The sequence below is a fragment of the Perca flavescens genome, chromosome 17, assembly GCF_004354835.1.
Source record: "Perca flavescens isolate YP-PL-M2 chromosome 17, PFLA_1.0, whole genome shotgun sequence".
Classification (NCBI taxonomy): Eukaryota; Metazoa; Chordata; class Actinopteri; order Perciformes; family Percidae; genus Perca; species Perca flavescens.
In genome coordinates this window covers 12296057-12312082 of record NC_041347.1, presented here as the reverse complement: position 1 = coordinate 12312082, position 16026 = coordinate 12296057, and the positions used below count along the sequence as shown (strand labels likewise).

The 16026-nt window shown below is 39.9% G+C and overlaps 1 protein-coding gene across 1 annotated transcript; it reads right to left on the bottom strand.

Annotated features, from left to right (window-relative positions):
- Positions 1-2145: 2145 nt before the first annotated feature.
- On the bottom strand, positions 2146-15444 carry gng4 (G protein subunit gamma 4). Its single transcript, XM_028603508.1, has 3 exons — positions 15016-15444; positions 13670-13775; positions 2146-4304 (listed from the first exon to the last, which is right to left on the bottom strand). Exons 2-3 carry the CDS (start codon positions 13766-13768, stop codon positions 4176-4178), a joined length of 228 nt encoding a protein of 75 aa, XP_028459309.1. The 5' UTR covers positions 13769-13775; positions 15016-15444; the 3' UTR covers positions 2146-4175.
- Positions 15445-16026: the final 582 nt, after the last annotated feature.

The following is a 16026-nucleotide window of genomic DNA, read 5'->3' as shown; positions in this document are numbered from 1 at the left end:
TGCCATGCTTGTAAACATTTCATCCGTACTGATTCTAATGTAGTTCCAGTGTTGCATAAATGTTATTTTAGAAACTTTACCACACGTTCTAGGAAAAAATAATAATGTAATGGGAAACACTGGCATGCAACATACTGTATGCCAATGTTATGAGTAGAAATGAAACCGCTCCAAACAGCATGCTGTGAGTGTAGATAAATAATCTCCTCAGAAATGATTACTATTCTCATGTATTCTGGTACACTTGGGCTCACTGCTCAATCTGGAAAATTGCTTCAGCGCAGATTCTTAGTATTAGATAACCTACTGCCCTAGGAATAATTACTTTCCTGTGCATTATATAATTCTTTTTGGAGTCATATTCATAGATATACTCATTACAATGATTCAGTTCTCTCTCTGCAACACATTATTCATTTAAAAGGAAAGGGCTATTCACAGCATGTTTGGGGTTTCTTAAAAAACATCCTAACATCCTGCTCTGCTGCAGATATCCAATCCTTGTCTAATTGTGTTGTTTATGTTTATGTTCTGATTTAATGTTCTGATTTAACGTTTTATTTACTTGTTGAAACCTATATATGCTCCATTTGTATCATTGTAGGTGTATGCGTTTATTTGCTCATTCTCTTTTGTTTTGCAGCGTTCAAAACACTGAGCACTCACTGCACTTTTCTCTGGATCTATATAGGTTTATTTTTATCTAGTCAGTTCCCAAGGTTCTCCCATGTGCATACCATCTAAATATTGAGGTCTACTTCTTGAATTTCTAATTTTAGTTTTTGGTACATAAAACTCATATTTTTCTCTATACTACCAAAAGTTTTGTCCCATAAAAGTTTTTTACTTATTCGAAATGATGGACTAATTGAAGAAGGTGCTGCATGTACAGACTGCAAAGCCTTCTGGTGTATGATTTAGGGCTATATAAATAAAATTGACCTACGGCCCCTGAAAACTTGGTTTTCAATCCTAAGTATTTCATTTATTTTCTTTAACCTCAATTAGTCATAGCCAAATGACTGACTAACTTTAAAGTAAGGAAAATAGACATGTATTAAAAAATTCACCTATTCCGTTTCATCCCTATTGTGTGGGTGTGGTTGAATCAGGGATATCTGACTTGCGTTATCAGTGTCATTCATCAAAAGTATCTATAATGTTTTCTACAATCCGTTCAGTTATTGCCTGTTTTTATAACTTGACCTATGATGGGAAAACAACTGGTTGATTTCCTTGTTTGGCTACGACTTAATTACCCTGGAATACCCCAATTTGAATTTGTTCAGCGAGTTACTCTGGCATTGAGTAATGATGCTCATTAACGATGCCTTTGTAGCCAAGCTGCACCAATTGCATCGGTGTATCTGATATAGGCGGGCCAGAGGCGAGCTAAACAGATGAAGACAGTTTAATCTACCACCCCGTGTATTGTTGTGATTGGTCGTATTGTTATCCAATTGCGTGCGGGGAGATTTTCAAATGCACGCTTGGTGCCGCCCCTCGAGTTGGGCCATCTTCATTACTCAATGCCAGACCCATTAATCTTTTGGATTTGGGTCTGGATTCCCAGGCTATGACTTAATAGTCCAAAACAAGCAATTTTGACTCCGATATGATCACCAGACCTTAAAGTGCAGCGAAGTAGTGTCTGAAAAGTGCCTAAAAATAAATAACCAATATCAAACTTGGTAGAAAGTGGGGATTTCAGTCTATTCCCAGGTGAGGCTGTAAATGCATGCATGGATGCTACAACAGAAAATGCTACAACAGAAAATGTGAATGTTGATATAAGCGGCTGATACTCTGAATCATTATAAGGTACATTCTTCATGCAACCTGCAGTGTCTGCAGATGTTTTTTTGTTTTTTTTTCTATCTGCAGTGTAAAAGGCAAACTGGCTAAGGCTGAATTGAATCACAATCCTTTAAAAAATGCCACAGTGCATGAACAGTGCATCCAGATGGCCTATGGTTCAGCTCAGCCACAGGAGGTCTCCACTACACACCAGAATATCATGTTCATCTGTCAAACCCAGAACGGTTTGCTGTGGCCTTTCAGTGGGATCAGACAGACAAAGCTCAAAACGTCAGTGAGAGACACGAGGCAGAAATATTGAAGACACAGCACATTGGGGTTGCCGTTTTCCTTTAATTCATTTGATCCATCAAAGGATTTACAAAGCCTGCTATTTAAATGCTATTTTATACCAAAACGATAATACCATTCATGAATACAGCTGCACATGGTTGACATTTCCGGACTCCAATGAGATTATTATGTGCAGAGTAGCACCCAGAAAGTCAACGAAGAGGCAATATTTCATATCATAATAGTTCTCTCTGTTATAGATAGAAATAAATCCATGCAATATTCATCTCTAGTCGTTATATTTATTGTTTCAGATTTGGCACTATCCTTAAGATGAGGTCAGTGGGAGCGCCCTGAGATCAGTCTCAGGTTTTTTGTTTTAAGAAGTTAAGACAATAATTATCCTGAAAACAATTTGAGTCCAATAGTTTGTGACAGTCCAGTATCAGTTTGATTCCTAATGCGATGGCTTTCCAAGTACCAAGAGTACATTTCTTTTAATTTTACAGAAACAATAATTCAAAAAGCCTGAACCACCAAAGGGATCATATTATGTAAACCGACCCTTACCATTATTCTTAAAAAATATTCAGATAGTATCAATAATTGCATGATTTATAAATGTGTGTAATGTTTCTCCTAAGTATCATACAAGCTTAGTAGCACTACACGTCATGTAGCTGTCAGTGCTGTGCAACAAATATTCAATAATACTACTGATAATAACAATATTAATAATGATCATAACAATTCATCGTAAAAATTAGCAAATGCTATTCAACTACCATGTAAAGGAAATGTTTCGACAGTGTGCTTTTTCTTCCAAAAACAAACAAAACGGGGAAAAAAGGCTGTGGGAGCACAGTGTGAAGATCACACTGCTCTCACAGAAATTGGCACTGTAACATACTGTACACTCTAAAAGACTGACGGTCCCTCGGAAACAGAGGGGGCTGTCAAAAAAGAGGCAAAAACATGCAGGCCTCTGGTTTGGCATTAATGTCAAAGGCCTTGCCATTCACTCTAGGACAGGCAAAAAGAATCAGGCTCAGGAAACATGCCCAGAGAACAAATGAGGCCGTTAAGGAAATAAGAGGAAAAGATGTCCCGCAACTTGTAAAAATATTCCAGTCGGGTGCTGCGGGATTAACCGATAGTGTCACTGATTTGAAGTGGATGAAGTATATGAAGAGTAAATCAAACATAGCAGCAAAGGTAGAATGCATTACAGCGGGCCCTGGAAGGAGGTGGCAGAGTCATAAATAATTTTTCCCCAAAGGGTTGTTTCAACAGTGATAGCCCCGAAGAACTCATCTCGCTGTTGAAACATTAGCTCTGCACCTTTCAATAAATAGAGAGTCTATTTATTTATTTGCAGCAGAACTCATGTGCAGCTAACTCCTTCTTACAGTAATACCAGAGCAGTTGGCACAAACTGAAATAATTTGCTATGCGAGATAAGGTCTCTGTTTCTGGGCTCTAATCTAAATCGTCTGTGCTGCAGCACTAAAACGAGCGGGTTAATTGTTTGTGACTCTGGAGGCAAACTGAAAGAGAAACCACTAGTGAGGGAAGTGTCAAATTTCAGTAGTACTTTCAGTAAGTGTTGGTACAAATAGTCAAACCTGTGCACTAAAAGCAATAAAAAAACTAACCCAAATTATGTCCAAGAGAATACAAAGATTAATGTTTTTTTTTTTTTAATTCAGATAAAGGGAAGGGAAATAAATGTTTAAAAAAGTCGTAGACACTGGGCAAATTTCTGTTTCCTGAGGCAAGTTAAGATCTAGCACAAGAAAAAAAAAAAAAACATATCTCATCTCATTAAGCACTGAGCAAGGCTGTTCTCTAATAACAAAGCAATAACAAACCTATTGAACAAGACATGATACGCTCACTGGGTTGCCAGTTTGGTAGCTGACTCCCCCAAAACCTTCAGCCACCAGGACAGAGCTGACCTACAACAGTGTGTCCACCTGGCAAAAAATCAACTCAACGCCTATGGCCAGTAGCTTTAGGTGTGGTGAAGACAGAGAAGACAGGCAACGCCATGCCTGCACCCGTACAGCTCTACCGGCAGGTCATCAGAGGATGGTGCAGAAGAACTTCTTCTCCCGGAAAGGGTTCTCGGAGGCGGGGACGGGCATGATGAGGGGGTCCTCGCGTATGTGGGCGTCGCAGTACGCCATCAGGTCTGCAGCCGCTTTGGAGACCTGAAATGTTTAGACAAAGGAAAAAGACGTGATCAGATGATTCTCTTAGTGGTGTGGTCTACGTGATACGCAGGTACATAAGCAGTATACCCCCTAAGAAATCTCCAGGAGTTCCATATACTCACCTAAAAATGTGCAATGATACCCAACAACACAGTTTAGTGACAGAACTTTCACTTCAGATATTTGTGTTAACAAATACGGGGTTGAGTGTTGTGACAGCAAACTAAGGTAAAGCTGCAGAACATGCAGAGAGACTTTTCTCAGCTTTCATCGACCCGATCCTCCCTTGCGTAGTGTGTGCGTAGTGACCGGACCCAAATGCTCCGCCTACACCAACGCCAGTATCCTCCCTTCACCGCACATTTAAGACAAATGTAAGTAGCCTTTTTTATTTCGTCCTCATTGCTTAGGGGTCAACTTTTGTGATCCAGGCTTAGGTCCCTGATGTAAAAGCCCCCTTACTGCTTTATATTCCATTCATATTTTTGATATATTTTGAATGCCATCTGTGTTTTCCTTGTCATAAGATAAATAAAGGTATTCCAACCATAAATTGGTTCATAAAAGTGTATCAGAACGCAGGAAATAACCAAAATAACCCTGGGGGAGGACACCCCAGACTCCACACTTTGATATGAAATATATTAAAATATTTATATAAAATATATAGCCTATACATATATATGGTACAGTAATACCCACTACAATACATTAGACTACACCACTGGATTCTCTGACTAATATATAATAATGACTGTTCATGCTTTACATTTCTGTGTTTTGCTGAATGACAACAAAAGGAATCTTGAATAACTATTACACAAATTTAAGATGTATGTCTACCGGAGGATCACAAAGATGTCTTCTTCACATGACTCCATCTCTTTACCGGAATCTTTAATTTAATTAAAGTTTGGGAACAATTACAATTAAAACTTAGTCACACTTTTCTCCAGCACACTATGCTTTATTTACAACATTTTCCGCTAGCTTGCCTTCATCAGGGTGGTGTCTGAGGTTGTTTCCGGGTTTTCTGATATATTATTCATCAGTCATACGACATAAAAGTTCAAATCCGGCCATGGACCTCTCTCTCTCTCTCTCTCTCTCTCACCATCTAATAAAGGCAGAAAAATGCCCCAAAAACTACAAAATACTGCACAATAGATGCTGCAAGGTCTTTAGATTGATATACATTTTATGGGTAAAGTGTTAAAGTTCCCATGACATGCTGCTTTTTTGGATGCTTTTATATAGACCTCAGTGGTCCCCTAATACTGTATCTGAAGACTCTTTTCCGAAATTCAGCCTTGGTGCAGAATTACAGCCACTAGAGCCAGTCAACAATGAGCTTTCCTTAGGATGTGCCATTTCTGTGACTGTAGCTTTAAATGCTATTGAGGAGGTGGAGGAGGGGGGCATAGATAGAGTAGGTCTAGACCACACTCTATAATTTACAAGGACCTAACAATTCCAGTGATGGGTTTAGATGATCTTGTATTTTGTTTTAGGTGGATAAAGCATGGAGTACTGGAGAAGAGTTGTGCGACTCTTCTTGTGTTTTAATTTTAATAGACTAATTGTACTGAAGCTCACACTGGTCTGCAACCCGCTGTGTGTTCCTTCTCAGAGAAAATGTTTTCGTAGCTAAACATGCACCAGATGAGACGTCCAAAATCTGGATGAATGTTGCATGGCTCTTTTTTTTCCCCGTCTGTGTTTCTGTTTCGTCAGTGCCTGCAGCGAGTGCACTGATGCCTGTTACCTCAGCCTCGGGCAATAAGAAGAGACAGCTCATCGGGATGATTGACAGGTGTTAAGGCGGGACATTGACCAGCTGAGGGAAAAGGAGGATGGGACTAACGACACACTTTCTGCCTCAAGGCGAAAAGTTGTGTGTTGCATTTTTCAAAGTCAAACAGTGACTATAAATTTTACAGTAGGGCCAGACTGCATGTTAATGTAGGTTTCTACTCAGGAGCCGAGTGGGAGGTTAGGGGAGGGGAGGCCACAAATGGCGAACAGAGGAGCAGCTGTATCAGAGGGACGGCGAGGGCTCAGGGATCTACGTGGAGGACACAGCCATCTGATCTCCTGTGTGCCATTTCACCTCACCCAAGAGAATACAATGCACAAAATCCATCATCCTGCCTATCAGCTTTAGCCTTAAACATGGATTATTACAGTATCATTTTTACAGTCTCACATCGTAAAATAATATGTCTAAAGGGTTGTTCAGGTGCTGAGATTTCTGTATTTTAAAAAGGAACGATAAGGCTGTTGTTATTCAACATTTTTCTTACTGACAACAAATCCCATGAAAACACCAAACAATGCGTTTGTCAGTCTCTCAATTCTTTCAGACTTCCCTATGTGGCACTCTGCTGCAAGCCCATTGTGTCCACTGAAGATTTAAATCTATTAAAACGGCTCTCAAATATATACTTTTACTTAAAAAAAAAGAAGAAAGAAACAAGGCTCAGACATTTCTTAAAACAACGGGGCACTGTAGTTTCTAACAAATAGTAAACAGTGCATTTGTTGGGGACTATTTTCAGCTGTGGATTAATACACATTTGGTCCAGTGCAACAATGTGACTAATGTTTTTAATAGTAGGAGAGAGAAATGAGGTATACAGTATCAGGCTTTGGGTACACATGAAATACTTGGTTTTGATCTTTTCATGGTATTTGATGATAATAAATATCACATTTAGCCTTATCCTTTTAACTTGTTAGACACATTTCCATGTCACAATATACAGCTATTTTAGAATAACAGAAATTCAAGCAAAATCCCTTCAGGTTTACTTACTATATCTTTGCCTCAGTGGTTCCCCACCGAGTGTTCGGGACACTAGATGCATCTAGGAATCATTCAAATGAATCATTCTGAGAAGGAGGTCTTTGCTTCATTTTAAGGGTTCACATAAAGCAAAAAGTTTGGGAACCACTAAGGTACTTCATGCCGTACCAGTTAGTTAGTTTGAAACAAGATTAAGAGTCCACACCCATGCTAGCAGCTCTGTGAGGTTGCACCTATAGTTATATATACAGTCAATGACCTGCACTAACTGCTAACGCCAGCAAGCTAACATGCCCACAATGACAACATGCAAATGTTTAACAGGTATAATGTTTACCAGGTTTACCATGAACTGATCTGATCTAATTGGTCGATTAAGGTCATAATCAGATTATATTAGTCACACTAGAAGAGAGTTATTTAGAGTTGTTGTTTAAAAGACACAATATATTTCAAATGATTAATTATTTTAGCTGCATGTTTATTTAAAATGTCTGTCTCTATTCTCTATTTCGGAGTCTGCACAAAGTGGGAACACTAACAAAGCCTTCTCTTGCAATGCACCTAAACAGCTTAATTATTCTCCTAATCAAAGTAAATGCAATAATTATATAATTATGTAACTGCAGCCAGGCTTTCTGCAGAGAACAGGAGCCCCACAGGACAAGAAGTGGTATTGCACCGCATGTGTCATTAGGCCCAGACTGACTGTAATTACACTGCAGCCCCATGATGGAAGGAGAGTCCTTCTAATTAGCACAGATCACATTCCTTTGGCTGATTGAGCAATTCATGAGAATGTGGTGATCCCTCAATCAGCAGCACAGAGACTCCTCTCGTCACTGATACACACTCTCCCGCATCAGGTTCCTTAATTAAAAAAAAGGGATCGCCAGACGTGGCTCGCTTAGTTTAACTCTCTGTACTTTTCTCTGCTTTTATTTGCGTCCACAGTCTACTTGAGTGGCTGTTTTTTTTTGAGACCGTTAATAAAGAATGAACGCGATGAACCTCATGTGCCAAGTGGTTATTAAAGCACAAACCTTTCAATCATACAACTGCTGCTGCTGAGAAAATAATACAGATGTGAAATGATGCTGCTACCCTACTATCAGTTTTTAGAGGGACACACCAACTATCCCATTTGATGACTTCAGTTATTTTTTCACTTTTGAATTAGCAAAAATGTAATATAAATTAAATATATTAATATATTATATATTAATATATATATTAAAAACGTATAACTGCTTAAAGGACAAAGTCGACCGTTCTCTGGGATTTGTTTTCATGCTAATCGAATGTCACCAGTTTTATCGCAAATCGCTAATTAGCTTATAACGCTAGTTGTCGAGGCCCGGGTAAAAGTAAAAAGAAATAGCTATTTCTATACCACTAACAAGGCTCAAAATAGCACCACACTTCCACGGTAGCATAATGAGGGTCCCTACATGTAAACCAAAGTATTGAGAACTTTGTAAGTGTACAGACAGTTTATTAAAAAGACTGTTCGCGTATACAGGCGGGCGCCATCTTGGGAAAACAGTCACGACCAGTCGAACGACAAACGCTGCTTGAGCTATATTACTGGTTACTGGTTGCACAGCGTTCGTCGTTCGACTGGCGTGATAAAACTGGTCACATTTGATTAGCATGAAAACAAATCCCAGAGAACGGTCGACTCGGTACACATTATTATTAACCCCTAGGTTCATTTTGCGCGGGATTTGTCCTTTAAGGTCTAATGTGACCTGCTTTCTTCATCAGTGGAAACGTTTCTCCTCCTTAATGAGTGCATTAAGTTTTTCTTGGAACATTATTATAGCTAATAATTTGTCGAGAAATGTGAGTACTGATACAAAGTAAAATCGTATGTGAACCCAGTACCTCTTGCCAAAAATTTCATATAAAAAGGTCCTTACAGTTAGCTGAAAACCATGTCACATTATTACAAATGCCATGTTTTTATTTTAAGAAATCAGAAGTTTAGGGCTGATTAAACACACAACTCATTGAATGAACTCATATATGTTTGACAAGCAAAGAAACTTGGCTGTTTAGCTTCCTATAAAAATAAATAACAGCTTTGTCTCTGACAAGTTGAAGTTTTAGTTAAACTTGCTAAAAGATTTTCACACTGCAGATTTCTTATTTTGAGTGCAAATGAATGGCAATATTGATGCGATTTGGCCTCAACTTACTGCTTTGAGCTGAAGTCAGGGGATTTATCCTTTTTACCATTACCACTGATTGGGCTTGAATTTAATACTGTATTTTCTAAAGAATATTATGAAAAGTTGGTTGCAATATTGCATGTTTTCTGTTTAAGGTAATATTTCTGTTGCGCATGTTTGAATCCACTGAAAGTAACATTTTCAAAAATATGGTAATGTTTCTTTTACAGTCAATGAGAAAATGACTTCTTGATTGATATGATTATAGATGATTAAAAGTATATTAATTCCAACTCTCCTCATTAGAAAATATGTCGATATCTGAATATTTTTTAAACGAGACCAAAAAGTCAACTTGTAGGTTAAATTGTAGGTCTTCCTGATACATCCTCCGAACTCTGATTACACGTTGGGGATAATCACTTTGGTTTTTTTGAGGAGTTCTTTTTTTGTGAGCAGCCTTAGTTGTGCTGAGTAGGGATGGCAGGCTTCCAGTCTTCGGCTATAATGCTGAGCGAAAAGCTTCGGGCTGTGGGGCAATCATTCCCTGAGCACACGAGGAGAATACCAAATGAGATGACGACACGGCCTTTTAAGTTGCACAGGAAGTAATTCACGAACAGTGTAAGAGCCGCCACTTCACACGCCAGATACATATTCATGAAAAATAGCCATTTATTGGGGTAAAAACATCCTGCAGTAAAAATATTGACTTCTAGGAAGGATTCGATCTAATTAAGGGACTGTAGAAATTTCTACTTACAGTAAGAATATTATGACAATATTTTAAAGCATGGGGACTGACCTCAACCATAAAGAGCATAATGGGCTTAAAAGTAAATATTTAAGCAGGTGTTGTTTGATGAGGACACATGCTCTTCTTTATGAGGCCTGAACTGCTTCACAATAAGAGTCTAGTGTAAGAGGTTATGGATATCAGGAATATGATTATTATGAGTGAACACTTTACATGTCCACAAGGTCTTTGCTGCGACCGGGAATTTGAACCAGAGACTTTAAGCTCGCAAGCCTGCTGCACACTTGCTGAAATCGAACACTGGCGATGTAAGATGAGAAGAAGCCAGCATGAGAAAGTGCTCACAATATCTATGATTACAATCAGAAAAGATGGCCCAAATTGGTGTCAGAAGTGGTCAACAATCACCGAAGCCCAGCATGCCTCTGGGTTCATCCCTCACAGTTACCACATTGGTGCCACTTGGGTCTCCCAGCTGTGCACAGTGGATACACTCTGACTGAGAGGCGGCGACACCGGTGCTTTCGAGGTGAACTAAGGCCTCATGTGACGTCTGTCAGAAGAAGTTGCACTAAACTAAGCTGAGAAACATTTTGTTGTCAACTCGCAGTCGGCTGTTAAAAATAAATTACGGAAAATCTACTTGTGGTCGATAATTAATGTACATATACACACACGTGAAAAAACTTGTATAACGCCCTTTATGGCACCAAAGTGTGCTGAATAAAGTCAGATAAATTGCTTCAAGTGATGTCACTTGAGTCAGCGTTGATTGAGGCTGAAGACTACAAGTTTGAAAATGAATAACCATCTGTAGCTGCTAGAGGCTCAAGGCTACATTCGCCGCTACTAGCATAACACACCTGAATCTCTGTCAGAACTGTCGGCGACCAAGTTGCATTGTGGGAGATGTAGGCTCAAGGTTTTGATAAGGAGGAATAATGTGTGGGATATAAAAGATGATATCTGTGGTTACGTTGCATAGATTTTGATCTTCTTTATGTCGGACATTGTTAGGTGTGTAGCGCTGAATCGGTAGACTACTCTTTTAAAGAACAGAGACTCCATGAAGGAAAAAGACATGACGTTGGTAATGGTTTACTGCTACTGCATCAGCCAATTCAATATATTGGTTAATGGATTCATAATGCACTGAGATGGCAACTAATGCACAATAGTGCACAACATAAAATGAGGACCTCATCTAGAATTGTTTTGGTGTAAAGTTGAAACACTGTCTGTTCCTGCATTTAAGATGTACGGCATTTTGGAAAATACACTGGCGGAGAGTTAGATGAGAAGGTTAATACCACTCTCACGTCTCACTCTTCAGTATATATATAACGCTGGAGAGAGCAGCTGGTTAGCTTAGCTTAGCATAAAGACTGGAAACAAGAGGAAACAGCGAGTCTGGTGGTAACAAAATTCACCTTCCAACACCTCAAAAGCTCACTAATCAACATTGTTGTTATATCTTTTGTTTGTTGAAATTGGTACATTTTTTAAATGTTTTATAGGGGTTTGTTTGCAGGCCTATTTCTTGGCCAGGAGCAGTCACTTCCAACCAAAGCAGCTATAATGAAATATAATGTGATAATTAATGATCTTTGGAGTTGATGGTAGGAAGATTTTTTGGTTACACTTTACTTGAATGTATCTACATAAGAGTGACATGACACTGTCATGAACGTGTCATAAACATTATAAACAAGTCATAAACGTTTATGACATAACGCTTCTTTTAGTACGTGTTATGGTTTAGTATAGAAGTTATGGTTTGGGTAAGAGTTAGGGTTAGGCTTCATGTGTCATGACTGTGTCATGACAGTGTGATGTGTTCATGACAGTGTCATGTCACTCTTATGTAGATACCTTCAAGTATAGTGTTACCGATTTTTTTTTACCTTTGGACAGCTGTTTCCCCCTGTTTCCAGTCTTTATGCTAACTGTGCTAACTGGTGGCTGGCTGTAGCTTCACATTTACTGTAGAGATGAGATTGGCATCAATCTTTTCATCGGGCTCTCAGCAAAAATGTGAATATGCTTATTGCCCAAAATGTCAAACTGTTTCTTTTAATTTTGTGTTTGGAGGTTTAAAGCATGTGTAGTTTGTGACAGAGGAGGTGATGGCTAAAGCTCAAGCGCAAAAGGGTGGAGGGAGGGGATGTGACCTTGACCAACTGCCACTTTGCTCATTTGAAAGCCATGATGTCTCTCTCTTTCTCATGGGTGGGTCAAATTCTCTGGGCGGGCAAAGCAGCGAAAGGAGAGGTAACCATTGCCTTTTATGACCTCATAAGGAGAATATTCTAGATTGGCCCATCTGAGTTTTCATTTTCTCAAAGGCAGAGCAGGATGCGATATTACGAATCCCACTATGGCCACGCCAAGACCCGCCCTTCAATAGCGTTCACACACTACTATTGGCCAGGCGTCCATGCTTACATGTACAGGTCCTATCCCCTGACCAATCCCCTAACCCTAACCTTAACCACTGGAGGTGAAATGCCTAACCCCAACCAATCGAGCTGCTTCGTAGGGCAGGTCTTGGCGTGGCCATAGTGGGATTCGTAATTTTGCGAGCAGGATACCCAGGGCTCGGTTTACACCTATCACAATTTCTAACTCATATTAATGTTATAAAACCTCATAAAGGGAATTTTTCATGCCATGGGACATTTAAAGGATAAGGCTGTCAATATTCTACAATGTTGTTATTGTCAACAAATCCAATTAAAAGGACCAAAACAAAAAATGTCTCAGTCCCTATTCAAAACCTTCCAAGGCTCTCAGACCCCATTTGTTCCAACTGAAGAAGTACATCTTTAAAAAAACACTCATGGATATATACTTTTCAGTAACAGCTAAGTAGAAGCAGCAGTTAGTAATTTCCCAAAACAGCTGGGAAATGTAGTTTTTAATCAAACTTTTCTCACACAGACACAGAACTAAAGTTAGTTATTTAGTTCAATAATAAGGGACTAATTTAAGCCGCGGAATAATACACGTTTGGTGCACTGGTGAGTAATTAGAGCAGCAGGTCAGTGTACAGTATGTGGGAGTGAGTCACAATAAACTACAGTGTTCATCGTGATGAAGGAACATGTCAGCCAGGACAACGGTGACAACAATAACATCAGTGTTTCAGTCTGGCTGCTGGGTTAAATAAATGATTATTTTCATTGTATTTTGTGTGCAAATTTTAAGCCGTGACCGGCAAGTATGATAATGTTCCCAATTCTAAGCACGCCATTTTTTTGTTTTTGCTTTGTTCAGACATTAAATGAATAAACATTAAATGTTTGCTAGGAGCTGAAAACCGTCACTCATCTAGAAGAGGATATTGTACTGCTCTGACCACTCCATGTGTATAAAGGGTGGATGCACGGATTCTTAGCCATGATTTTAGCACATGTGTCATATTAATATACACCCTAACAAAGCTTGTAGTTGCATAAAATGACAATACGCGAAGCTTCCAACAATTTTGTTTGTTTGATGGAGTTTTTAGAATAATACACTTCGGCCAGGCGAGTTTTAAATCCACGCATATTGCATATTTGGTCAAATGGAAACATGTAAATACATTTGCTCAAAGATGCAGGTAAAAATAATAAGCCTGTACCTTTATCCTATCCATGCAGGCCTCCATCTTCAGCTGCTCCACAGCTTTCCTGGCATGGGAGATGCTGGCCGTGCTGTTGTTGGCGATGCCGTCCTTCATGGTGCTCCTGTGACGCCAAACACAGGCACAAAGGGGGACACATAGAGTCAATGAACATCACATTAAAACCACAAAGCAGCATCCCCTCTGGCAATGTCCCTAACCCCCCCTTGGAGCAGCCATTCTCTGCCACAACCTTTTTATTTAAAAAGGACCCATTTTGTCTGGGAGAATCTGTTTTACAGCAGCAAAGCTCCATTTTATCTAAAGAAAGAGCTTAAAAGGCAGCAGCTGGACAGCGGTTTGTCATTTCACAGTCAGTGCTCATGGATGTTTTTTTTTTAAGCTATTCTTATTTGCTCAAGGGCTTTGCTCAAGAGCACTTCAGCAAACCTCAGTTGCCTCGTTTCCTTTGAATGAATGATCGGTTCTCGGGACCTTTGCAAGGGAATCAAACCTGCAACTTTTCTTCCTCTGGAGGAGATCTGTCCACTCTTCGCCCTCATCCTCTCAACTTTCTCCACAATGTGCATCAATGCAACTGCAGTGGATTTAATCTGCTCCATTGCAATCAGTCTTTCTTTGCATCTATCAATGTAATTGACTAAATCTTGCTCTCATTTTAGGCCCCTTGACCCCCTCACTCCTGAAATGTCCCGTTTTGGCAGAGAGCATAGCAGAGATGACACCAAACCACAGCTGTGTTTTATAATAATGTGCATGAACATATGAAGCAATTCACTGAGGTGGGGTGCTGTTGAATCTATTCACTCTCAATGTGGATTTTTGTGTTATTTCTTTCATTTTCGCTGCATGAATTTAAATTGTATTTGTGCAGATATTATGAAGGAGATCTTTTGAATAGGGGGATGCAGACGGTGAATTCATTTTCCAATCCCACCCTTCATAGCTCTATAAAGCCAATTTATAGTTTTTAATCACACCCTCGTAGGAAGCTACCAGGCCTCTTCCATTTAGGTTTCCCTTCGATTCGTCCATCCTGTAGCTCACACGGCTGCATTTAGGGCTTTAACGGGATCGATAGCGTTTTATCCGAATGTAACGATGCTAATTGTTGATGCAGATCTGTCAAACATGGGCGACTCTTATTTCTAAAGGGATTCAATTGTGGACACACGCCGCGCGAGCTGCGGGCCTGGTTAGAGCAGAAAACAGCAAACCACACACATCATGAAAAAACAAACAAATGATTTTCCATGAAGGAATTAAATGAAAATTATCTATGGATGCTTCGCTGCATTGCTCGGCTATGAGCAGATTAATGTAGGCTACAGCCGCCGACCTACCTGAAATGTGCAAATGGTTTTCCAATTTGGATAATTCCGGGTTGACTCCACCCAACACACACACACACACACACACACACACACACACACAAAAAAGAGGATCTGTCAAATATCAAATGATAAGAGGAAATCCCAGCCTCGTTTCGGTCTGGACTAAACCCGAGGAGGTAAATCCTGGCGTTTTACTTTCGCCTCAGCGGTTGGCTCAGTGCGAGTCGTGCGTATTCCGTGTAGGAAGATGAGATCCAAGCGGTGAGGTCTTGGTGAGCACCACGGCTGGACTTGGAGAGATGTAAACGCATGCAGCAGGGGGGGAAACCTCTGTATGACGATCAGATACAGGCTGTGGGGCAGGGAGCACTCGATCAGTGGACCAGGAGCTGCAGCAGCAACAAGGCAGGATGCGTTTCTACTGTACAAACTGGCCCTAAACGCACCGAGACGCTCCATTAGTCGAATTAGGATCTGCTGATTTTCTAATTTGCTTTATTGCTGCAGAAGCCACCTGAGATCTGCAGGCTTCCCAATTTTATTTTTCCATCAGCTTTGACATCACCGGGTACCCCTGCACCCCCCGCCCCCCCACAGTAATAACTGCAGGGCCTCTTCCATAACAACACCAATCATTGTGGGAATTTACATCCAAAAATCTTGATCCCATCTATTTGAATCATAATCATTCCACATACCCCCCCACCCCCGCCCCTAGTCATGCTTCTGCTCTAATACAGTCATTTGTGCAGCTCCACCTAGGTTTCTTCTCGCTTTAGCTGCCCCTGAACGCACCACACAAAGTAAGCAATGGACACAAATGACAAGATGGAGTCATATTTCTTCAAATATTTATATATATTTATAATATACTCATCACTTGGTTTGTCCATACATACACAAATGCACATATATACAAACAAAAACATGTAAAACATGTCCTTTCAAAACCTCAGTCCATGATGCCAGCCCAGAGGTTAAATGACATAATTTCAGCGACTCAAGACAATGAGCTTAAAT